The 26,719-nt window shown below is 39.5% G+C and overlaps 1 protein-coding gene across 3 annotated transcripts in view; it reads left to right on the top strand.

Annotated features, from left to right (window-relative positions):
• The window catches only part of RMDN2 (regulator of microtubule dynamics 2), a 34,285-nt gene extending 21,072 nt beyond the window's left edge, over positions 1-13,213 (top strand). For all 3 annotated transcript variants that reach the window (XM_079792711.1, XM_079792709.1, XM_079792710.1), the window contains exons 4-11: positions 549-651; positions 1,973-2,033; positions 6,071-6,146; positions 7,352-7,429; positions 9,693-9,791; positions 11,047-11,100; positions 11,187-11,267; positions 12,859-13,213. In XM_079792711.1, coding sequence (XP_079648837.1) covers positions 549-651; positions 1,973-2,033; positions 6,071-6,146; positions 7,352-7,429; positions 9,693-9,791; positions 11,047-11,100; positions 11,187-11,267; positions 12,859-12,912 — 606 coding nt within the window. In that variant the 3' untranslated portion in view covers positions 12,913-13,213. The remainder of the gene's footprint in view (positions 1-548; positions 652-1,972; positions 2,034-6,070; positions 6,147-7,351; positions 7,430-9,692; positions 9,792-11,046; positions 11,101-11,186; positions 11,268-12,858) is intronic.
• Positions 13,214-26,719: the final 13,506 nt, after the last annotated feature.

Genomic DNA, 26,719 nt, shown 5'->3' on the forward strand with positions numbered 1-26,719 from the left:
AAGGGTTTGCAGTATCTCAAGGAGCAAGAAATCTCTTTCCCATGAACAATCCTGATCTTTGAGGATCTAGCAACTCTAAGCACATTGTCTAAACGTTTTTAAATCTCCAGGATTATATTTAAGTAATTTAGGTTAAAAATAAAAAAAGACTGCTCTTTTGAGCATATGTGACCTGTAGTAACTTACCGATATTATCTGAAATGTCCACTGAAGCATCATATCGATAGTCGGTAACTTAGAAAGTAAACGAGAAGATACTACAACCCCGGGGATGTATGGACTCTGGCACTTGTCTGTGCTCTCTTCCACACAGGTGGGAGCTAGTGCCTGGATAGTATTACTTAGTTTTCAGTTCCACATGTAACACTATATTAAATCACATTCTGTAGCCAGGAATATTTTAATTCAAAATGTTATATGCACAGGAATAGATTCAGTCATCTAGAAATACCAGCTTACCTCCCTAATCTTTTTGATGTTACAGTGGAAAACATTTATAGTCTGGTCAAGTGAGTGAGTTAATCTAACGTGCAGGTCTGTCTTTTCAGTTTAGAGATGAAATAGAGTTTATTTGGCGGTTAGTTCGTGCTTATGGAGACATGTATGAGCTATCTACAAATACAGAAGAAAAGAAACATTATGCTAATATCGGTAAGTATTTTGTAAAGATTGATTATCCTCAAGTGACAATTGTTGCCAATAATAAAACACTAATGGATTTTAATTAAAGCTAAAGTATCTTAGCTAAAACTAACATATTTATTTTATTTCAGTATATCCTGGTACTAAAAAATACACATAGTCTAAGGACAGGAAATTTTTTTTTTTTTAGGACTAAAGTATATGTTCTTTAAAAACGTGAGCATAAAAGAATAGGCGACTAAAAAACTCAGATTTTAGCTTTTAATGTTTATAAAACCTCAGAAGAGACATGAAGTGGTAATTTTCAAGAACCAATACCAGGCAGAGGCAATAGTCTTTCACGGCAATTAAAATAACGCTCTTACTTCCTATATCGTAGAACTCCAGGTGCCACGAAGAAATAACTACTTAGACTTGAATGTTTTTTCAAAATTGATCTTAACAAAATGAGATTAGCCTTGAGCAGATAATTGTTTTAGCTGAGTAATAAGTGCATGGTGGTTCTTTCTACTGTCCTCTATACTCTTTTGCATATTTTTGAACTTTTCCGTAATAACAACAACGAAAGAAAACCAGCCAGAATGTCAAGCTGTCTATACATACGCATGTCCCCTGGACTCGCACTGCATAGCAAAACCCTTTCCGGCAAAAAGCTCCTTAACTGCCATCTCCATGACGACCTTCAGGGTAATAATTTGACATTAAACTTCTTTAATTCCTGCATCCCGAAGCCCTCTCTTTTCCAAGCTTTCCTTGTCTAAGACAGCAGGAGGAGGAAGCAGCAGGCAGGCAGGGCCCTCCAGACCTCCTTCCAATCTCTCTTTCTGTCATCTTTATTTCCAAGAAAGAAATATTTTCAAACTTCCGGTAATTCCTTTTCCCCGCACCGTAGTTTTCCTTGCCAGTTGACCTCTGCACCATCATTCTGTCTCGGTGGGAGGAGGGTGGGAGGCAGCCCACTCTTGTTCTTTACATATTCACCACCCGCTTTGTGGGGACCGTTTTTCCACAGCAATTCATCCCGCAGGCCATAGACAAAATGTAGACAAGACATTTATTAACTTGAAGGTAAATAAAAATTTAACCACAGGGAACAAACTGATTTTTTTTTAATGTCTACTGAGAAAATTAAAGTATATCAATGTTAAATGTTCTGAGAGTCCTCCATTTTAAACACTCCCCTGTGGTCAAAACTTTTGCTTTTCTAGCAAGTTTCCCAGTGAAGCTTTTGGTCTTGGGACCATACTTTGGAAACCACTAATTTAATTCAATAATCTACCCTCCACCAACTCACACAGAGGTACTAATTGTGAGTCCGTTTATCTTTCAGGAAGGACGTTAGGTGAAAAAGCTGTTACTAGAGCCCCCATGAATGGACATTGTCATCTGTGGTAAGTACGTAGAATTTATGCAGCCTTCAAATTCTCACATGCCTCTGTGAACGAAATGTAAAAATATGATTGACTTATTTAACCTGTCTGTCACATTCACTGAAAAACCTATTTAGTAGAAAACAGTAGCTGTTCTTGTTCTGTTTATTCTCCGGCATTTTTCATTGTGTATATTTTAAATACATTTAAGGTGAACTTTCATTGAAGATTTTATAAGTGAATCTACCAAGTCCAGGGGCTTGGAATTTGATAAATTCTAATTAAAACTAATTTAACATAACTTAAAAAAAAAAAAAAAACAAAGCTAAAATGATGCTTTGTTTCTAACCAAAATGTAGTGATGAAGTTGAATAGTTGCAACAGAGACGCTCTGACCTCACAGTCTAACATGGTTGCTAGCTGGCCCTGCAGCAAGTTTGCAGACCCATGGTTTACAGGGTTATGTGATGGTTTATAAGCCTTCATTGTGAAATAAAAGACGAAATCCTTAGGAATAATTATCGTAAAAGACTAACATTGAGGGAATAACTGAAAAACCATATTCTTTTAAAGACTTGTTTTTCATCTTCATCTTTTCCAGAATTAAATTGCTTTGTAACTTTAAGGCTACCCAAGCTTTGTGTTCTGGAACCAAGAGACTAAAATCACCAATGGATTTGCAGTTTGTTAGCCAAATTGGCCTGACCTTAATTATAAATAATGTCTTACATATTTGTTGTGCTCTACTGTTCACAAATTATATCCACATGCCTCAGAGCATGTGATTCACAGAACAACTTGTTTTCATTTTATAGATGAGGTAAGCAAGGCTTTGTGTGTGTTGATGAGTAGATTAATAACCAAGGTTCACACAACAAATGGAAAAACAAAGGCAGAGCTTATATTCTTAAATACTCAGTTATTAAATACTCTCTCACATTATTCTTCCTCTGCTTTTGTACAGGATAAATAGCTTTCATGCTCAGCCAGAAGTGCTGCATGAAAATGAACGGAGTTGTTTTAGTAGTTGTTGAAACAAGACTGTTTGTCCATTATTAAAGATATATTCCATATCAATGCCAATAAAATACAGAATTTTTGTCAAGATGCGTGTAGTTAGAATGACCTCTAGATGGAGGCAATAGACCATGTTGTGAATTAACTTTCTTCAGGGTTCCCATTGACTTGAGAGTTTAGGAAGTTACAACTTAAATTACATTTTTAATGCTGAACAAGTTAGAAAACAACAGCACCCACCCAGAGATGTAGGTGGAATTGATTGCCAGGAAAGAAGTGGTGATCCTTTGGGAAAAAGTGGCCAGGTGTGCTGTGAATTTATGATATGTAGGAAGATCAGTAGTACTTTAGTCTTTAAAGAAGCAGACTTCAGAAGGGATTATAAAAAAAAAAAAAAGACTCTAGTGACAGACTATTTGTAAGGGAAAATGTACATATTTCATGTAATGACATTCATAAATCGTGTTTTTTCCTTTCTAAGAGTAACTTGGAGAGAATGTGCTGAGAGCACTATAAAAGCCTAGAACTACTACATGTGCATTAAGTAGTTCTCATTTTCAGAAAATAGAAGGTTGATTCCACCGCTGTAGATCGGTGAACATAGATTCTTTTCCTTTGATTCCAGCCCTGATGGTTAGTTGGGTTGTTCTGTGAATCTCTGGATAAGGACGTTCAATAGACCCAACATAGATTTTCTTAAAATGTGACATGGTCTTTTTTTCTTTGCTTTGCTGGTAGATAGAATAGGGAAATGGAGCCAGTGTATCTGGATTTAAGCAAGGCATTAAGGCAAGTTCACTCCTAAAATTTTTGTGAACAGGATGTAGAAATGTGGGCAAGCTTCTGGGCTTCCATGCTGACAGGAGGGTTTGGGCCTCATTATTCCACAGAATAGCTAATGTCAATACCCTTTCAATCTAGAGATGATTCTAGCGTTCCAGGTCTATGTCTTAAACACTAGCGTGGTTAGTAGTTTTGTCAATGGGGAAAGATATAGAAGTTAGAAAATAACACAAATTAGGAGGAACAGGGCATATGATGCATAACAGTAGTAATTCAAAAGGTTTTCACATGTTAAAAAATACAGAACAAGGCGTTAATTAATAGGAATATTATGGAAGGAAGGATGGGGAGAAAGTGTCAAAATTTAAGGATATTAGGGACAAACAAATGGAAATTTGAATAAAGTGGAGTTTAGTTAATAATTTGTTGATATTGGTTCATTGTGAAGATGTATCAGTATTGTAGGTCAATATTGGTACAGTTGTGATAAATATAGTCTAGTAATGAAAACAATAGAGAAAACTGGATATGGGTATATGAGAACTCTGTACTGTCTTTGCACCTTTCCTGAACATCACAAGCTACTTTAAAACAAAATTTTATTTTTTAAAAAGTGGCCTAAGGTTTTAAGTCCAAATAAGTTGCAACACCCATAACAAAAACGGGGAGTTTGGAGACACAGTTGTGTGGGACTTTGCTCCACATTCTGGAACTCTTTGGGAGGAATGACAGAACAGAGAACATTTCAAAAGAACATGGAAGGGACAGTAGTGGCTTCCACCAGTGAGCTCGAGAGTCTTTCTCCCGTCGTCTCATCAGAAATTCTCTGGTGGCTGCGGGGATGTGTGTGAAATGCACTCTGATTTGACAAGTTGCGAGTAGTAGTATCTCCTCATCTAGTAAGTGTTCACATCACTTTTAGTAGGTTGGCTTAGTCATCACTCTTGCTTCTACGGTCACAGTTCCATTGATGATGCAGAACCTGGAAAGGTAGGGAGTCAAAAAGTCATCATTGAAAAGTAGTCATTTTTATTGGTTGTGCCTAAGTTATGTGAACTATGTGATCTTTTGTGTCCAGAAACGGTGTTACTGTTCCAAAATAAGAAAATTGTTCACTTCATATTTATACTTGAACGTTACGCTTATCCACAGAAACAACAGAGATCAGTAACACCCAGAATTCCCTTTTTCGTTTCAGTTAGGATGATGCAAGTGAAAATTAACACCTCCTCTTGAAATGCTTAGGTAAATGAATATTTTGCCTAAGACAGAAACACTCTGAAATAAATACTCCAGAGACTTTTGCACAGACAGAGCACTCGGAATGTGAAAAGTAATATATCCCCAATTTTTAGAGTAAGCAAGCTGCCGAACAGACAACATACTCAATTTATAGTCAGGTATTTATGTAAATTTCATGTTCCCAATGGGAAAAAAAGTAAACAATCCACGGGCTGCTCTGTTCTGGTAATGCAGGGTTTCCAAGGAAGGATAGAAGGACACGGGGAATTTTTTGAAAAAGCATATTCTACAATTAACCTTTGATTTTATTTAGTTTGAGTCATCATATTTATTTTTATCTTCAAATGACATTAAAGGAGGCCATGACATTTTGATTTTGATTTTTAAAGAAGAAGCAGGGATTTGTTGACCCAATGTATTTCTCAGTTTAATACTTGCATGATTAGATTTTTTTCTGAGAGCCTCTTTGTGACTTTAATCATGACGATGATGATAGTGGCAGCTAACATTTCTTGAAACTCACTATATGCCAGGCAGTATTCTAAGCAATTACATGTTTTGGGTATCTACCCTCACAGCATGCATATGAGGTAGATGGTGGTGGTATCCTCAGTTATAGATGAGGAGACTGGTCTCACAGTCACGTCAAATATTCATTGTTTTCAGAGCCCTTGCATCCACATGAATACTTTTGTTAAATATTAATGACTACTTCAAAGACATTTTTAGAGATATACTTTTTATTGATTTCAGAAGGAAGGGAGAGGGAGAGAAAGAAACATCAATAATGAGAGAGAATCATTGATTGGCTGCCTCCTGCGCACCCCACACCCGGGATCGAGCCTGAAACCCGGGGAATATGCCCTGATTGGGAATTAAACCACGACCTTCTAGAGCATAAGTCGACACTCAACCACTGAGCCACACCAGCTGGGCCAAAGACATTTTTTAACTGTTATATTTGGTGGTATTTGAATAAAAGTTCACACAATATCCACTGTTTTTACTTTTTTCAGGTACGCGGTTTTGTGTGGCTATGTATCCGAGTTTGAGGGCTTACAAAACAAAGTCAACTATGGATATTGCTTCAAGGTATTTCTTGATATGAAAAATGTTTTGGGCCAAGGTGGGGCAAAAATGTTTTAATGTAGCCATATTAACATGTCTAAATGAAATTATTCAACAAATTAACCTCTAGGAATTCATCCTTTTTATTTAAATAAAATGAAATGACATTCTTCAAATAGTACTGTGCCAAAAGGAATCAAACTGTTTGGGTGATTAGAGATTATTATTATTCTAGATCCTGAAAGAAGTCACATAGACGAGTATAATTTTTTCAAAGATAGAGAATTAGCCTGTTAGCCATGAGCTCAATAATACTGTAAACATGACTGGACTAATTAGTTAACATTTTCTGCATATTGATTTGCAGGTAGAGTAGAATCCAATCTCAGCCTTAAAATGACCATGGTGGATGAATAAAATAAGTAATGTAATACATGTTATGTATAATGTGCCTGTAGTTGTCATAGCTCAATAAGTAACACCTCAGTTTCAGTAATTATAGTGATGGGCAGAGAGTTCTTTGTTCTTCAACCTCCTGTAACCATTAGATGATGTCAGTGGAGTAGATTTCTCTCCCATCCAGTTCTGCTATTTTTTCCTCCATTGTACCCCCACCATTTGATATTTGTAAGCTTGCCTCTGAATCAAGCACTAGCTGGGCAAGTCACAGGCAGACAATAATGTGACTGGGTGTTTTCTGTTTTTATAGTGACACTAGAGGCCCGGTGCACGAAATTCGTGCACAGGTAGGGTCCCTAGGCTTGGCCGGTGATCAGGGCCAATCAGGTTCCCCTGCCTCCCTGCCTCCTTGCCTACCTGCCTCCTCCTTCCCTTGCTCCCTCAGCACCCCACCACTGCTGCTGCTGGTGGTTGTCCTCCATGTTCCGCCCCACCCTCTGGTGGTCAGCACACATCATAGTGAGCCATCGAACTCCCATTCTCCTGGTCGAACTCGCGAGGGGACACTTTGCATATTAGCCTTTTATATATATGGATTTTGGCTTTAAATTATCTGTAGTCTTATTAAATCATAGTCACAGTTCTGGTTCTAGTTCTGAGCAATCATGTTTGGTAATGAATTGTTGATAATAATGAGTTGTGTTAATGATAGGGATTGAGGAGGAAGACGAAACAACATTGTAAAGCTCCTTTGAATTTACTAGTCACAGTTCTATCCAACGCTGCCTTGAAACCTTGGGTGATGATATTTCTTTGGGATTTTCTTGCAGCAACATCTAGATAAAGCAATCCAATTAATACCTGAAGAACCCTTTTTGTATTACCTCAATGGAAGATACTGTTATGCTGTAAGTTGAATGTTTTTATCTATAAATCTTATTTGAATATATTCTGATTGTATGTTATATTTTCAGTGACTTTTCATTCTTTTATTGTTTTACCTAGCGCCTACTATAGGGAAATAGATAAAAACATTACAAACTTTGAGTTTATATATTTATATTTTATAACTTATATTTTTGTTTTATATTTACATTTTATATATTTATTTTAAATAATATGTAAATTTTCTTCCTTTACTGCCTTTCATTTCCCCTGTAGCAGGCACATTGTCTCCCTCTGTGCTTGGGGGTCATCAGCCACCTACACACATGATGTAGCCTGTGTTGGTGCACTACTCTCGGTTGTTTGGGAGGATGATTTTTATTCAGAGTTGATTGAGTATAAATTATGTGCTCACTGGCCAGAAGATAAATAAAGCACTGTCCTTTTGTTGAAAAACCTTAATTTAAAAAGGGACATGAGACATATAGAAATAAAGGCACCTGGTAAGTCTAAGACAGAGTGAGGTCTTAAATGACATTAGTTTATGGAAAATTAACAGAATGTGAAAATAATACTTAAGAAATGCATTAAAAAATTACCATGAAGAGAAATGCTATTTCTGAATGAGAAAATTCAGGTAAGCAAGAAAGGAAACGTTTTAAAGGAGACTTGAAGAGGATTAGGGATGAAGAAGGAAGCTTGCTTTTGTTGAACACCTGCTACACACCAGATATGCATTTTATGCTGTACATTTCTTATCTCAAATAACCCTGTACCAGCTCTAATAATAATAATTTTCTCAAATAATCTCTGATAAGCAGTTTTTATTCCAGTTTTAAGTGTTAAGAATCTGAGTCTTCTTGAAGGTAGGAGACTCGTCTACAGTTTAAAAACTATTGACCCAACCTCACATGAGTCTGGAACTTGAATGTACATTATTTGATTAGGCTTTAATATCCCAGGAAGGAAATTTTAATGCAAAAATGAAACCTGATATTCATGCCATGGACAAATGGCAGAAGCTCATGCTAATCCTCTGCGGAGGAGCGTGCCTTCACACAGGCCTTCTAAATCTCTCACAGAGAGGCCCCGCAATGATGAGCTCACCATCAAAAATAATGCAGTATACGAGGAATAAGCCACCAGGAATGACAAGCAACAGAAACAACAAAAGAACAGAAATAGTTCTAAAAGGACTTTAGGTTGTGGAAACATGGAATATAGGACATTAAACAGCTACTTAACTAATGTGTTCTTTTTCCTTTTTTAAATAAGAAGAATTAGGGTGAAAAATGGATGAGGAGCATGAGACTATAAAAATTACCAGGTAGATTTGAAAAAGATGAAACAATTTTCCTGCAAAAGTATATCATTTGGCAGTAGAGGAGAACTCAATGGAAAGTTGTAGCAGTAGATGGGCACCGCCAAAGAGAGCATTAGACAGCTCTAAGGTAGATCTGAAAAAGTTACCTAGAATGCAGAACAGAGGAAGAAAAGGATGGAAAATATGAAGGAGAGAGAAAAACACATTGACAGTAACTAAGGACACACATAGTAGTTAATTTTTGCCCACCGCTTTTGGTAATGAATAGAATAAGAAGACAAAAAAATATTAAGAGCATCAATACCCTTTTAAGTATTCACTTCTGAGTCCTTTTAATCTTTTATAATAAAGATCTAATCATATTTGGGGAAAATGAAAAAGTTTTAAAACAAAAAATAAATAGTAATATGGAATTTAATTTTGATGGTTATTGGTTTAAAAAATGTCCCCTGGCTTGTGAATATGTAAATTGGGCCCTCACTCTACTACATTCCTTCTGGGTTGAGAATTGTCCATCTGTTTAAATTTCTGAGATGCTTCCCTCTGGGTCAGGTTGGCAGCATAGAGGAGGCGGGAAGAAAGCAAAGGCAGGATCTTGTAGGTAGTACCTCTATGCCGAGAAACACTGTGCCATCATCGGAGAGTCATGAATCAGATGAACAAACAAAGTTAATTTAACATTATTCTTCACCCACACCCCAATTTGAAAATCTTCTTACAAGTATTTCAAATTGGTTTTGTAGCCAATGCTTTCAGAGTTCAGAGTTTTTTGAACTATGAAAAAGGAAGTAAAATATTAATACCATAAAGCTGATATCTCTCATATGTTATTTATGGATAAGCATTTACATATGTTATATGCATATACGTACATAGATACACACACAAACATCTAATTGGGGAGAGATTATCCATTCAAAAGGCGAACACTTTCTAAGAGTGATGTTGCTCTGTATTTACAGGTCTCAAAACTGAGCTGGATTGAGAAAAAGATGGCTGCTACTCTGTTTGGAAAAATACCATCCTCAACTATACAAGAAGCTTTGCAAAATTTCCTTAAGGTATATTTTGTCTATCCATTATTTTAGTGTCAAACTGGGTTCTAGCTGGGTCAGTCTTTCCTACCTTTCCCTGTCAAGGAAATTGTTCTTGTCTCCAGGTGTAGATCTCTAATAGTTTGAATCCTAGTTCTGTTTTAAGCCTCTCGTAATGTGAGTTATGTTTTAAACCCAAGTAGCAGCTGGTTATGCCCTAGGTCCCAGGTACAACAGCCCTTATTACCAAATCCAAGGGCAACTCTCCAGGTCATGGGAATATGTTTAAAAGAATGTATGCCCTGAGTATTAGACTTGGTCTCAAATACTCCTGATTAGCCTAATATAGACACAGTTTAATCTTAAAGAATCAAAAGATGCCAAAAGGAAGAGTTATTTTAAAAACCATTCCATAAGTTGCAGACAGGTCTATGACACATTCTTGGGGCATCAGGCCAAATCAGTATTTTCATTGGTGTCTTAAAATGTATAATTGCTATACGAATAGAACTCTAAGCAGTACTGTGTGTGTGCACACATGTAAATGTGTAATATACCCACATATATAACCAACTTCCTGTTGTGCTAATCCCCTCATCTTTGTCTGGAACTAATTATAGATTCTTATAGGTACTAAGGTATTTTCCCCCCACCTATGATTTCAGATTTGTAACAATACAGACAAAATCAGGCTTTGAATTGTATTGTCCAACAAATTGTACCTGCTGATTTTTGGGGGGGCGGGGAAGAGGGTGTGCTTCAAGGATCAATCTTGTAGAACTGAGAGGGAATTAGAGATAATATAGCCTACAATGAGAACTAGATTTCATTGCACTTTCTGGACAGTGGCTAGTGGCTGCCTAGAATGCTTTCTGGAAAAGTTAGTGGTCTGAGCCCTGGCCGGTGGCTCAGTTGGTTGGGAGTACACGACCGGTTGTTTTTGTTCTCTAAAGAAAAAGAGAGAAAGGATAGAGAAGAAGAAGTGGGGAGATGGTTATACAAGGAAATCCCCAAACCTTAAAGGATCCCATTGCTTTGTAAGCTTTATGACCATGATAATAATTTCATTGTAATGGATAAGCTAAAAAGCTATTTTTGTACCCACAGGGTACTTTGAAACCAATAAAAGGACTCAGATGAGATACAACCAACCTAAATTCTTAGGGCAGTTTGCTTCAATTTGGTTAATATTTGATGTATTGAAATATGTCCTCTCCACTGGTGGTTTTTGTTGCTTGAATATCACCCTGTTTTTCTCTTTTCTGTTTCCTCTTAAAATCAGGTTGAAGAGCTACACCCTGGTTTTTCGAAGTCCAATTACATGTACCTTTCCAAGGTAATGAAAACGGCTGTTTTAAGATCACTCTGAATCCATTACATAACATGCGATTACCTTTAACATTGGTTCTTCTCCGTTTCCAGTGTTACAGGGACCTGAAGCAAACAGAGAATGCCAAGAAGTTCCGTGATTTGGCCGAGCAGCTCCCTTGTATTACCAGAGAGGTAAGCCCAGACGGTGCCAAAGAGCGCTATTATTTTACCAGTACTACTCCAGCTTCAGATGTGAACCGTGGCTGACATACCTCTGGAGCCCTCTTCTATACCAAACCCTCTCGACTTGGATTTCGTGTGAACTACGAAGCGTTAAAGCTTGCTGTAGGTAGCCTTTCACCAGGAGACCCCTTGTGTCTTTAAGGAACTCACAAATCATGGGCTGGCAGTTAAAACATCCTGATACTCGTTCGGTGCGAGACAGCAGGTAATGGGACAAGTCCCACCAGAAAGAGCAGGGACAGCATAATTCTGGGGTGCGGGTGATTAGACCTCGAATGGCAGCTAGACAGGCTGCCCACCTTAGAACAAGAGGAGTGTCCGTGGGGTTGCCATCATCAGTCCCCAGGGTTAGGGTAAACCTTTGTTTCCTAGTGTTCTTGTGTTCCAGCACCTAACCACTAATTTAGCAGACGTTTATTTAGGGCTTCTAGGTGCCAGGCACTGAACTAGCCCTAGGACAACAAAGATAAACACAGATTATGGTGTTTTTATAAGTTCTTTTAAATAATACATTAACACCCTAGGTTAGTCATCATATTTTCTCACAACCTTCACAAAATATTGTTTTGATAGAAGGTAAACTTCTAGTTGGTCAGACACTACAATTGAGTCAGTGTATTAATGTTTATGATTAAAGCTATTGAAGAACTTTCCGTTAAAAAAATCTGGCTAGCAGCTACTTCAGACATCTGTGTTGTCCAATTTTCCTCATATGTTTATTTTAAATGTATTACATTCCTCAAATTCTTTCTGATAGGTAAATGTTTGTTAAATATAAAAATGAATAGGATACCCTACCCCTTGAATTTATTGCCACTGTTTCTAACTTACACGCTTGTTTTAAAGAAATGACATATGGTGTCCTAAAAAACATATGGCTAAAAGTATAAGATTAAAAATCATAAACATATTATTTTTAAAAATATATATCTTTATTTCAGAGAGGAAGGGAGAGGGAGAGAGAGATAGAAACATCAATGATTAGAGAGAATCATTTATCAGCTGCCTCCTAGACACCCCCTACTGGGGATCGAGCCTGCAACCCAGGCATGTGCCCTAACTGGGAATCGAATCGTAACCTCCTGATTCACAGGTCAACACTCACCACTGAGCCACATCGGCTGGGCAAACATATGATTTTTAATCTTACCTATAAAGTCCCTGAGGATGTCAGTAATGAAATGTGTATTTGCCTGTGTGGGTCTTACAGTGGAATCTCAGATTTCTTCAGATCCTGCTGCTAGGGCTAGGACTGCTTCCACATCTGATAGTTGAAGAAGAAAGCAGTGTTATCATTAATACACTCTCCTTCCTGTTTGCTACCCCTCTCCACCTGGTGGAGGAAGAGCCTGGATGTAGTTCTCCACGGTGCTCATGTTCTCAGAGATCTGAGTCATGCCTGGTCCTCAGAAATCCACATTTTCATTGTAATGGCCATTCAAAAAAGTCTCCCCTCACCCAACGGAGCTCTCCTTCCAAGTACCTTGAGTATCAGGAGGAATGTGTGAATTTTCATTGTGTGTTTGTGTTTTCTTGATAGGATAAAACTGCAGAGGAAGAGGTGCAAAAAATAATCATGGCCTTGAAGAAGTAAATAAAAGAACTTACTCTTCAACAAATTAGATGTGGTCTACTAAATATTAAACTTATTGAAGTTGTGTTTTTTATTATCCTCTTTTTATGTAAGGGTAATACACTCAGATTTGAAGGGAAAGCCATGTTCCTGTAGGATGCATTCACTGGTAGCACTACAACACCAATCATGTTATTTGGAGAAGTCTGTTTCTATAATGTCAGTACAAAATGATCTTTAAAAATGTATGATTTATATTTTTCCTATCAATAAACTATAGTCTTCAGAATCTTTCTTTAAATATTTCTTTAAATAAAATACTTAAATCAATCCAATAAAATGGACTCCGGTGAGTGTTTTATTGTTGCTTCAATGGAAACTTGACAAAACAAAATAATTTCATTAATGTGGATAAAAAATGAAAAAGTGGGCGAAGGATGTGAACTAGTCATTGGTAAAAGAGGAAATATAGCCCAGCCGGCGTGGCTCAGTGGTTGAGCATCGACCTATGAACCAGAAGGTCACAGTAGATTCCTACTCAAGGCACAAGCCTGGGTTGCAAGCTCAGTCCCCAATAGGAGGCGTGCAGGAGGCAGCCAATCAATGATTCTGTCTCATCATTGATGTTTCTACCTCTCTCTCCCTCTCCTTTCCTCTCTCTGAAGTCTATAAAAACATACTTTTTAACAAAGGTTTCAGATTAAAAAATGAACCCTGCTTTATCTTCATATTAAACTAATTTTTCAAGGTGTTATCACATCTCCTATTTCAACGAAAGCTTTTTACATGCTGAGATAGGTGAAGAAAGTGATGCCATCTTCATTTTCCCATGGAGGAGCTGGACCAAAGGTTAGATTTGCTGGAGGTCACATACCTAGCTAATGAGAGAATAGGAACTCAACCCAGTGGTCCTGGCTCCCCGCCGGGGCCTGTACAGCGAGCAAAGAAGGGTCAGAGCCATACAATCAATCTTAAACCACTTAAGATTTAATGGCTGTAGGAATTGTTTCCTTTGTTGCCATTTACCTAAAAAAAAGTGCTTAAGGCAGCTAAAGAAGATAGCTTTCTAAAAACAAAGAAAGACTTGTTGAAATTTGTGTCATTATTAACCTAGCCAAGAACATACTAGTATCTCCCACAGTGGGGGGAAGTGGCTCACTGGAGGGAAAACAGTAATTTAAGATGGGCTTTGGATGGGAGCTTGGTGTCCCTGTAAGATAAATTCATGGGGCTCGCCTGGAAAGGAGCCCTGTTCCACGTAGGGGACCATTTACTTCATCTGGCTGTGGGAATTTCCCCTCAAGATGTTGCTCAGTCATACTTTGTTTCCCTTTTCATTTTGATGCAATTATGTGAATTTTCACTCTTCCATAACTATAATTTACATTTCATAGCATTCTTAGTTGAGATTGTGATCTATCTCACAGTTTCAGATGCCCCCAATCAGGACTGTTGCATTTGGCTCTCTGAGTTGGCCACAGAAATTTGGGGGTGAGGGAAAAAGTTTGTGTGATTTTCCCAAACTCAGCTTTGTATTACCAACACCCAGTTTCTTTACAAAAAGGCCAGCTTGGAAGTAATAGCTGCATGTTCCCCTGACCTCCCACATTGGTCTCAGGCTGGTCATGTTCTCAGCTCCCAGGATGCACAGAGCCCATGAGGAATGCTCTTCTTATTTTATTATTTTTTAAATTGAATCTATAGGGGTGACATCTATAATAAAAGCATCCTATGCTAATTAGACCGGATGTCCTTCCGGACGACCTTCCAGACAAAGCCGGGGCTGTGAGGGAAACCCAGGTCCCAGGTGCCAGAGGGAAGCTGGTGCTGGCAGCCAGGGGAAGGAAGGCCTACTCTTGCATGAATTTTGTGCATCGGTCCTCTAGTTAGTTAATAAAATTATATAGGTTTGAGGTATACAATTCTATAATACATCATCTGTATATTGTATTGTTTTCTCCACCCCAAGTTAAGTCTCCTTCCATCACTATTTATGCCCCCTTTACCCTCTCCTACCTCCCTCTACCCTCCCTTTCCCTCAGTAATCACCATACTTTTGTCTATGCCCATGAGTCTTCTCTTTTTTTTTTTGCTAAATCCCTTCACCTTTCTCACCTAGTCCCCAAACCGCTCTGACAACTATTGTCTGTTCTCTGTGTCCATGATTCTGTCTCCACAGGAATGCTCTTCTGAACATAGTGAGCTAGATCCCCAGCTTCAGTTTCTTGTTCAAGAGAGAAGCCAGTGATCAAAAGAATCATGCCACCAAGCAGACTGTGACTGGCCTCGGTCCTGGCACAGCATTCTCCCAGGTCTGGGGAGGAGGTGCTCACGACTCCATCACCCACAGTGAGTGCTCTGTTTCCCAACAACTTGACCCTGTGGACTGCTCACTAAAAGGGGTGTCTCCTCCTTTTTGCATCAGCTTTATTGAGAGAGAAATTCCATCTAACAAAATGCACCCAGTTAAAGTGTACAGTTTGGTGGGTGAATACAAATTTATGCCGCAGTGTAAACCCTACCACAACCAAGATACAAAATATGTGCATCATTCCAGAAAGTTCCCTTGTGTCCCTTCCCACTCAGTCTCCCACTTGCACCCCAGTGTCAGGCAACTACAGATCTGCTTTCTGTCACTGTAGTTTAATTTTTTTTTTTTTAGAATACCATATAAATGGTATTCTTTTGCAGAGCACAGTTTTGAGATTCATCTGTGTTATTGGATATCTCAATAGTTCATCCCATTTTGTTGCTCTGTAACATTGCACAAGTTGAATAGACCATAAATTGTTTATCAACTCACCTGTTTGGGGTTGTTTACAGTTTGAGGTTGCTATGAATTAAGCTGATATGAACATTCATGTACAAGTCTTTCTGAGGACATGGAGAGGGGGGAATAAACACCTAGACATGGAATTGTGTCACTTGATAAGTGTATGTTATCTTTACAAGAAACTGCCCTACTGCCTTGCAGATGGTTGTGCCATTCTGCATTCCCATCAGAAATGTATGAGTTCCAGTTCCACAGCCTCGCCATCACTTGGCATGGCCAATCTCAGTCTCTAATTTTAGGTTTTAATTTGCACTTCCCTGACTAGTCATTTGAGCACCTTTTCATGTGCTCATGGGTAAACCTTCTGTGATTTACGTGCTCTGATTAGCTCAATGAACTAAATTCAATAATCCTATAGCCCAAAGCATCCTTGTCATGCTGGTCAGTTGTTACTTTTTCTTTCTTGCCTTAACAGCAGCAATAGTGAGAGAGCTGACATAAGCTGCGGTGTCTCTCCTGTCCCCAGGGGAGATCATCAAACCGGACCTTCCGAAATCCCCTGCATCAAAAATTAAACTGGTATCTGGAGCCTGCGGCACCGGAACATTGCTGGGAGAAAGGAGTTATCAATCATCAATCGTATGTGCCTCTTCCTCCCTTGCTCTCCTGTACTTATTTCCCAACAACTAGTCTTGACTCTTCTGACCTCTTACAATACAGTTTATGCTTCTAATTTTGTTATTCTATTCTGTTTCTTTGAATTGTTACCTACTCCATAAGTGCATGTATTCATTCTCTAAATCAAGCATGTCAAACTCAAAGGCTAACATGGGCCAAATAAATGAGGCATGCGGCCCACGGGCGTTGAGTTTGACATGCTTGCTCTGAATAGATTACAAGACACGGCATCTTATCTTGCTTCTGTGTTCCAGTGATGCTCAAAAAATATTTTCAAAGTTGAATTAAATTTGCAGTTTTACACACACATACACACTCCACACTCTTGTTTAAACTGTAAAACAAACTGCAGTGAGCCTGGAAATTATCTTTATGGAATAAATCAGCATGTTGCTTTGCGTTCTTGCACTGCATGTATTAACTTTAAAAGAATACATGCCTTGGTTCAGTAAAATTTGCAGAAAGCCAGACATCCCATGAAAAGAATTGGTTGGTTGAGATGTTTATCCCTCCAGCTATCTTTCCCCTTTTATGACTACAAAGAATACTGGTGTTTCTTTACTTTTCAGAATCCTCTGCTCGGGAAGACTTCTGGCAGCCACCCACAGGATGTCCCACTGTGCGGAAGCAAAGGGTCTTTATGAGTCTGGCTCCTTCCCACCCTTCGGCTGGTCTGCCCATAGGTGTGTCCGCTCTCACACTCCCACACTACCTCAGCCAGGAAGTGTCTCTCTCAGCCAGTACACTCTTCTGTGCAAGACTGGACCCAGAGAGGCTGGGCCCAGGCACACCCTCTCTCCCAGCCTCTTCTTGTTGTGATGGGGGTGAGGGGCTGGGGGAGCCCAGAAGATGACAACTTCACCAGAACTGTCTGATGTAGAGGAAGACATTGAGAGGGCCACAAAAATCAGGATTTTTCAGAGGAGAACTAAGGCCTTTCAATGACTGATGCTCAGTTAGCCAACCTTCCATCAGCTGATAGGATACCAGATATCCATAACAATGATCATAAAGCATTCAGAATCCCGAGAGGCCTTCTACATTTAAAAAAGGAAGATTAAAGTGTATGTGATAAATGTTAATATTTTAATGTAAGTAATTTTACTAGAATCTTCTAAACCCATTATCTCCATTTAAAAAAATATATTTTTATTGCTTTCAGAGAGGAAGGGAGAGGGAGAGAGAGAGAGAGAAACATCAATGATGAGAGAGGACCATTGATTGGCTGCCTCCTGCATGCCCCCTACTGGGGATCTAGCCCACAACCTGGGCATGTGCCCTTGATCAGAATCGAACCTGGGACCCTTCAGTCTGCAGGCTGACGCTCTATCCACTGAGCAAACCGGCCAGGGCTATCTCCATTTTTTTTATAGCATTGCTTGAATTAGTTTTTTGACATCCCCCAAATATTTATAAATTGTACATATTAATACTCTGTTAAAATGTTCATGATAAAACATACACACAGAGAACATTTTAAGGGGTAAGATTACCTCCTTTCTTGATTAAAAAAATTCTTAGCAAAGTAGAAAAAAAGGACACTTTCTGAGCCCATCATACTTATTAACACAGAATTTAGAAGCATTTGTACTGAAGTCAGGGAAGAGACAAGGATGACAATATCACTATTATTATTTAATATTGTTCTGTAAGTACTAGCTGTAACAGGAAAAGACAAATAAATTACATTTGAAAGTAATATATGCATGGAGTATAATAGATATCATTACTTATGTCAGTAAATAAATTTATATGCATGAAAAAACTGAGGGAATTAACTTCAAAACTAATGTCAACAATAGGAGAGTCTACTGAAGTAATGCAGTAAAAAAATTAATGTATACAAAAAAAAAGAAGCATCACAAATACAAATAACAGCCACTTAGAATATGTAATACCCCATTTACCATAACCACATAACAAAATCAAATAGCTAGGAATAAACCTCAGAATCAAGCCTGATAGGTAAGCAGACATCTAAGGACCCAATGGTTTGAACAAATAGAAAGACATTTTGACTAAGAAGATAGCATCCTAAAGTTATCAAAAATTCCTCAGTTAATCTTGAAATTTAATGTAATTTCAACTAAAATACCAATACAATTTTTTTTGTATTCTAAGAGTCAAATAGAAAAACAAAGAGCAAGTGTACTTGTGGAAATTCTGAAAAAGTTGAGTAAGGAAAGGAAGCCAAAGCTACCAGATATGAAAAAAATATATATTGTAAATCTGTAGTATTTAAAGCAGTTTTGTGAATAAATGAACAGAGCAGTAAAATAGAATAGAAAGACAATAAATACACCTTAATACACATGCAAGTTTAATATAATGGATAAAGGTGACATGTAAAATAGTCATTCTATAAACGAGCCTTCTTCAATAAATGGGGGAAAGGGAAAGTGGGAAAGATGGGATAGACTAAAATTAAGCAACAGGTTTAGATCTAGTTTAACCAGCAGGAGGCAGCAGCATCCTGAGATCCATCCTCCCCATTGCACCATGATGGTCACAGATTCTCCTAAGGGCCCCAGCAGTGTTACATGGATCACTGTATTCTAAGCATGCACAACTGTGTCTGGAGCTACACACAGCTCATTGAAGGTCCACAGCATCTTTAGCCTGGGCTACCACAACAGGGAAAGGGCTGCCAACTAGGAAGGAAGTCAAGGCTCAGAATTAAAGAGTACAAGTAGAAAATGAGGAGATGGGAGAGAGAGAATAGCCTCGCTGGGCACACAATCGGTGGACCCTTGTTGATGGGCCCAACTTAGAGATGAAGTGGTGCCCATGACAGAGAACCATGGAGATGTCATCACAGAGACCTGATGTGTCATGTGGGAACAGCCACCACCTGCCAGGAGCCATGGCTCTGTGTGATCTCGAGCAAACCAAGCACCCATCGTTGGGACACTCCTTCCTGCTGTGTCCAGCTCACAGGGTTCACATACGAAGGATGTGACATGACAAATGTGAGTATACGTTGCAAAAACTATGATTTGTGATCATTGTTCACTTTTTTTTTTTTGAGGTTGTTTTTTTATTTTTATTTTATTTTTTTAAATTTAATAAATCTTTATTGTTCAGATTATTACAATTGTTTCTCCTTCCCCCCACCCCCCATATTCATTGTTCACTTTAAGTTAAGCCTTGCTGGTAACATGCCCTGACTCACTGTGATCACCTTTTCTTTCCAAAGGAGCCAGGGGTTACATGGACTAGGTAGACCCAGCAGGAATCCAGACACCCTCCCCCAAAGGAAGTGGAGGGTGAGAGCCGTGGAATAATCAGCATCTCTCGCTGTCCTGTCCAGATGCAGGCCCCGGGAGGGAGCGATGACCCTGTGAGCCTCCTGCTTCGTCTTCCTGCATCCTGCAGGCTCTGAGGCATCTTGTGGAACTCGGTGAAAGACCCAGAGCTCAAGCCAGAGCATGGCAGCAGCGAGGGCTTTCTTAGATGCAGCGCTCACATCACAGCTCTCTTCTTCCCTGCTGACACCTGTGGCTCTTCGGCGGGTCTGATAACACATACAGAGATGCACTCCCAGGTTCCAGAGAAGGGCTGAACTGAGCTGGCAGGTACGGTGTTCCTTCTGCAAAAGTCTGGTGGCAAAGCAACGAGGCCAGACGCCCACTGTGCGTGCTACAGTGCAAGGGAGACCAGGGCTGCCGCAGGCATCCTGGTGCCTTATTACCCATTTCCAGAGAAAGAGGAGGAGGGATCAAGAGCAAAGATCATGGGAAATGTGCTGCTTTATCACTGGAGTTCATTTAGTTCCCAGAAACTGGCTTCTAGGGAGACATGGCATGGTGTGAAAAAGAAAAAAACTACTGGATTCAGAATTGGGTTCAAATCTAGACCTGGCACTTGCTATGGGTATGAACTTGGGAAAGTCACTTATGCTCTCCCAGCCTTAGCTTCCTCGTCTGTAAAATGGTAATAAAAATGCCTACTATGCAGAATTTTGTAGGAAGTTTAAATGATGCACATAACATAATTGGCAACAGAGATGGAGAATGCTCCTCAGCGTCCCTCCTGGAGGGGCAGGGACTCTCCTGGCTGTTTATGTCTGTCCCAGACAGTTCCCCGGCCCCCGCAGAGCCACTAAAGTGGTTCACATAGAATCTGGTAGGTGCTTGTTGACTATTCCCCTCGCTTCTGGTTGTTTAATATATTTCTGCAGAAACAGCCCGGCTGGCATGGCTCAGTGGTTGACCTATGAACCAGGAGGTCATGGCTTGATTCCCAGCCAGGGCACATGCCCAGGTTGTGGGCTCCAACCCCAGGGGCATGCAGGAGGCAGCCACTCAATGATTCTCTCTCATCATGGATGTTTCTATCTCTCTCTTCCTCTCCCTTCCTCTCTGAAATCAATAAAAATATATTTTAAGTAAATAAATAAGTAATAAATAAATTTCTGCAGGAACGGACTGGGCAATGAGCCCACTGAACAGAGTCCCTGAAGTCTGTGGCGGCCTCAGAGGAACTCGGTGCAAACTGTGGGAGAGAAGCTGTGTGTTTCGCTCCATCCACGCTGGCTCCCAAACGCTGTGCTGCACGCACACTAGATGGTGAGTCGGTGCTGGTTCCCTTGACTTGACTGGGTCCCACAGCATAGTTCGGAAGCCTGGTGAGACGTTCCTGAATTCACATGTTTTGTGGGTGTTTTCAGTTTCCCATTGGCTACTGAGAGCTTGCAAGGAGCACAAGGAAGGAAACCCACAAACGTCTCGTAGAGAGCCTGTTTCACATGCGTGGCACACGTGGGCTCCGCTCATCCTCCCCACGGGCTCCCTGTGCCCGTGTCACAGGAGCTGAAGCAGAAGCTCCCCGAGGATCAGGAAGTCACACAGTGTGACAGACTGCTGATGCCTGAGCTGGGACACAGCCCTTTCACAGTGAGATGGCAAGAGGATAAAAATGTTAAGAAAAAACACACACCACACTTTCAGGTGTTTGGTAAGTCCGTGGAAGCTTCGATAGCCTGGTAGTTGCTGACTTTACCTCCAAGGCTGCCGTCCAGGACTCTTGCTACCCTCTTCTCAGCCCTGTTCTCCCTCATCCCCTTCTTTTCTTTGCCCATTTCGTCCACCATTTAGACCATAGAGAGGCCCGTACTGGCTCCATTTTATTTATTTATTTTATTTTATTTTATTTTATTTTATTTTATTTTATTTTATTTTATTTTATTTATTTTTTTTTTTTCTAGCTCCATTTTAGCCAGCACAAATCCCCCAAGCCCAGGAGAAGGACTGTGACTATGGGGACTTTCCACGGGAGGGCGTCTGCCTTGGTTTTGAGGCCAGCGCCCCATCCCCAGGAGCGAGGAGCATCTGGGCCAGGCGGGACTGCCCACTAACTGTGAGTCTTTCCTTGCACAAAGCATGTTGCCCTTCCTTCCCTTGGGGTGTCTGCGGCTTTTCCCGACAATCAAATAAGCTGTGTTCTGTGTGACTGGCTCAGTTATCCCGGTACATGGGGGTAAGCGCCAAGGAGAAAGCTGATACCCGTGTTGTGTAAGCTGTTTCCTGGGAAGTTTGCCTCCTGCGTGGTCAGAGCTGGTTACCACTGTCTGCGTGCCCCCCCCCCCCCCACCTCCCCGCCAGCCATCTGTGCCTTCTGTGAAAGAGCCTCAGCATTTGGGGACATGGCCTGTGTCCTTTCGTCTTCCTAAGCTGGCGTACAGCCAGACAAACCACACATCTTCAGTCATTGGGTCCCCAGCATCAGGAATAAAACTGCCACATAGCAGGCGACAGTAGAAATCCTTTGGAATCAGAACAGAGGACGGTGGGTTACTCTGGGGGCTCTTCACAGCCCACAGGGCTGGTACTAACAGGTTTACGGGCTGGGCAATGAGCAGCTAGTGTAATTCTTTTTATACATTTATGATTTGACTTGTTAATATTTTAAGAATTTTCACATCTATGTTCATGAGAGGTATTGGCCTATAGTTTTCCTTTCTTATACCCTCTTTTTCTAATTTTGATATTAGAGTAAATAATGCTGGAATGAGTTAAGCAGTGTCCTTTCTGGTTTCTAAGAGAGATTATAGAAAATTAGTATAATTTCTTCCATAAATGTTTGAAAGAATTCACCAGAGAAACCATCTGAGTCTGATGCTTTCTTTTTGGGGGGAAAGCTATTAACTACTTATTCCAATTCTTTAGTAGATATTGGCTTATATAGATTATTCCTCGTGTGAATTTTGGTAGTTTCCATCTTTCAAGGAATTCGGCCATTTCATTTAAGTTATCAAATTTGTGGTCATTGTTTTTCTTTTTATTGTATCCCTTAGGGAGGAAATTAGTAAGGGATTTTCATGATTTAAACCAGGTTCTATATTTCTATGAGGATGAGAAGAAATGATACCTGTAACACACTTAGCAACAGGACTGACAAATAGAAATGTTGGTTGCTGTTATCTGTATTACCTTCAATCCTTATCAGACTCGTGAATTCTGTATGTATGTTTGAGCTTCTCATCTACCCTGATTCCTCAGAAGTAGGAATCTGCATTCCTGCCAACAGTGCAAGGACTTCTGCAATGGTGGGACAAGAAGCTTGGAAACACTCTCCCTCCAAAATTGTGATAAAACTAAACAAAATTGTTGTTTAAAACAACTATTTTTGGTCTCTGGAAATTGGTCAATGTAACAAATTAAGAGCATTAATTGAAGACAAAAAAAAATTACTAAACCTTAGCTATTAGCATTTTTGCCTGGAATTGCTCTCATTCCTCCCTACCCCTAACTCAATTTGTGTGGTAATTATACCAGGGTGGGGCACGTAGTGAAATCTTGTAGCTTCTCTGCCAGGGCTGCTGACTTGATTGGAACAAAGCATGGAAAAACCCAATGCCAGTGGGTGTTGCAATGAACAGTAGCAATCTCGGTGAGAAACAAACAGGAAAGGCCAACATCACAGACAGCCTGAAGTTGTGATTCTGCTTGAGGCAAGCAACAGAGAGACAGACTAGTTGTAAATTGAACAGTATAATCCAGGGAATGAGGTAGAAGTAGTGAGTTCCCACATATCCTGGTAGTCTACACACATGCCCATGGCCATATACCCACTTAGGAGAGACCAGAGAGGGCCCTCATTATTCACACATCATTGTCTGAACATGAGCCCTTGCACATGTAAAACAAAGATGAGCTTGAAAAAAAAGTAAGTCTGGGGTAGACTTGTAAACTGTCTGAATTTTGAGTGCATTTTTCAACCCATACAAAGATTCATTGACAAAGGATGTAAGACCATCTGATTCAAAGTATTTGAGCACAACCCCTAACCTATTATTGGCTGACCACTAAGCAATGCTGTCACAGGGAAAACCCTAAGGAAACCAGGCTTAAGAATAAGAATAACAATTAAAAAAAAAAAACCTAAGCAGAAATATGTGTAATAAAGAAAGGAAAAAATATTTGAAGAAATAATGGACAGAAACTTCCAAAATTTAATGAAAAACATCTAAGAAGCTCAAGGTAAACTCAAAGAAATCCACACCTAAGAACATCATGGTCAAAGTGTTAAGAACCAAAAACAAAAAGAAAAATCTTGAAAGCAGCAAGAGAAAAAAAGTCTCATTATATACAGAGGAACAATTAATAGCTAAGTTTGCATATGAAAAAATATAGGCTAGAAGAAAGTAGGATGACGTAATCAAAGTCTTAGATGGAAAAATTGTCAATCAAGAAGTCTATATCCAGCAAAAGTCTGTATTCTTCAACATGAAGTCTATATCTTTCAAACATGAAAATGAAATAAAGATATTCCCAGATAAACAATGACTGAAATAACTCATTGCCAACTGAGCTTATTTGCAAGAAATACTAAAATAAATCTTCCTGACAGAAAGGAAATGACATCAGATGGAAATGTAAATCCACATGAAGAAACAAAGTGCACTGGAAAAGGCAAATACCTAAGTAAAAATAGGTTTATATAAGTATGGCCTCATAAAGACTTATATATGAATGTTCATAGCAGCAATATCTATAATAGCCCAGCAATGGAAACAATCCAGATGTCCATCAACTGGTGAGGAGATAAACAAAATTGGTATATCCATACAATGGAGTACTATTTAGCAATAAAAAGGAATGAACTACCGAGAAAACACAGAGCTGATATGTAAAAGCCTAGAACTGAGCTTCCCCTGTTAAAAGAAAGCTGATGACTCAAAGTTTGGGTAAAGACATCTGGAAAAGAATCTCTAACAAATGACAGAACCACCAGATACCAAGTAGCTAAAAGTCCTGAGTGAAAGGTACTTCTTCTGGGGCTAAGCTGCAGAAGCAGCAAGTTGTAGACATGTTTAGACTATTCTCTGGCCAAGGCATATTAAGTGATGAGAAAGGGAATTTTTATGAGCACCAAACCCATTGCAACTTAAGTTCAGAGAGAAGTATGAAGCTATGAGTTGGCAGGCCTGAGATTCATTTGAATCTCACCAATAATTTTATTTTATTTTTTATATTTTAACTGAATTTATTATGGTTAAAATTATATAGGTTTCAAGTGTACAATTCTATAATACATCATCTGTATATCATATTGTGTGTTCACCACCCAAAGTCAAGTCTCCTTTCATTGCCATTTACACCCTCTTTACCCTCTTCTACTTGCCCTCATCCCCCTTTTCCTCTGGTTATCACCATACTGTTGTCTGTGTTTATGAGTTGTTTTTTGTTTGTTGTTTAATCCCTTACCTATTTCCCCTAGGCCCTCAAACCCTCTTCCATCAGACAGCTGTCAGTCTAGTCTCTGAATCTATGAGCCTGGTTCTATTTTGTTTGTTGTTGTTTTTTTGTTCATTAGATTCCGCATATAAGTGAAACCATATGGTACTTGTCTTTCTCTGGCTGGCTTATTTCACTTAGCATAATACTCTCCAGATCCATCAATGGTGTTGCAAAAGGTAACATTTCCTCTTTTTTATGGCAGAGTAGTATTCCACTGTGTATATGTACCACCACTTTTTCATTCACTCTTCTACTGATGGGCACTTGGCTGCTTCCAAATCTTGGCTATTGTAATGAATAGCATTGCAATGAACATAAGTGTGCATATATTCTTTTGAATCAGTGCTTCAGGTTTCTTAGAATATATTCCCAGAAGTAGAATTGCTGGGTCATAGGCTATCCCATTTTTTTATTTTTTGAGGAAATTCCATATTGCTTTCCACAGGGGTTGTACCAATCTGCATTCCCACCAACAGTGCACAAGGGTTCCCTCAGGCTTGGTGTTAGGTAATAGGGATATAAAATGAATAAAATTTAGCTGATGATCTTAAGTAACTTACTCACTGACATAAAATATCTTGTGGGTTTTTTCTCCCCAGACTGTAAAAATAGAGAACATGGTCCCATCCTCTTTCTCAGAAACCTGTTTATCAAAGGAGGCTAGTTTCTTCAAAGTGCGAGAGATTGTTGCTTATTACTCTGTCCCTTAGAGCTCCAGCAAAGCAGACCTGGAAAGTCTGCCTCTTTAGAAGCAGCTATAGATAGAATAGGCGGGGGGGCGGGTGGAAGGGCAATAGGAGTGGAAACCAGGGCCATTAAAGCTATGCTGCAAGAGCTACAAAGCCCTTGCATTGGACTGGACCATCCTGAAGGGGTAAAAAAGAAGATCAAGTAAACACCTAGGGGCCCAGTGCTATCTCCTCATGAATAACACTCCAGGTTTCTCATGATCCTCTAAATTCTTGAGGGAGGGGGATGTGAAGACTGTGGGAGCCATGACTCAATTCTGCTTTAAATTACCATTGTTTACACGTTGCTCTCTCACGCTATTCAACTCCTCATTGGCAGAGACCATGATTTATACATCTTGTTATCTTGCTTCCCCAGCCTCTGTGCCTAATATGAACAATAATAATTATTATGATGATAATTGTAGCTAACATTCTGTGGCATGTTTACTTTATTCCAAGTACTGTGCTAGGTAGGCAGCAGGTATGGTTTACTTGAATACTCACAATAATAGTTGAATTTGAGACCTTAATTTCTCCATTTTGCATATGAGGGGATGACCATTTTAAGAGGTTAACGTGCACCAATTTAAACATTTCTACAAACTGGCAGAGATAAGATTTGAACCCAAGACTTGAAGAAATCTCTTAACCCCATATTACATGAACTCAGTGCACCTAGCCCCACGTCCCATGTGGCATGCATCCTATCCCCTAGTGCCTTCTCAGGGACTTGACTCTTACAATAGGCTCCTCCCTGTCCTGCCTCTTCCTTTCCTCTCCCTGTTGGACCACTGTGGCCAGCATATGCACATGCCTAAGCATCACTTCCTTTGAAAAAATACCTTTCTTGACCATATTATCTCCTCCTATATATCCCCACATACAGCACTAATTTCTCTGATTTT

Source organism: Cnephaeus nilssonii, assembly GCF_951640355.1.
Source record: "Cnephaeus nilssonii genome assembly, chromosome: 15".
Taxonomy (NCBI): Eukaryota; Metazoa; Chordata; class Mammalia; order Chiroptera; family Vespertilionidae; genus Cnephaeus; species Cnephaeus nilssonii.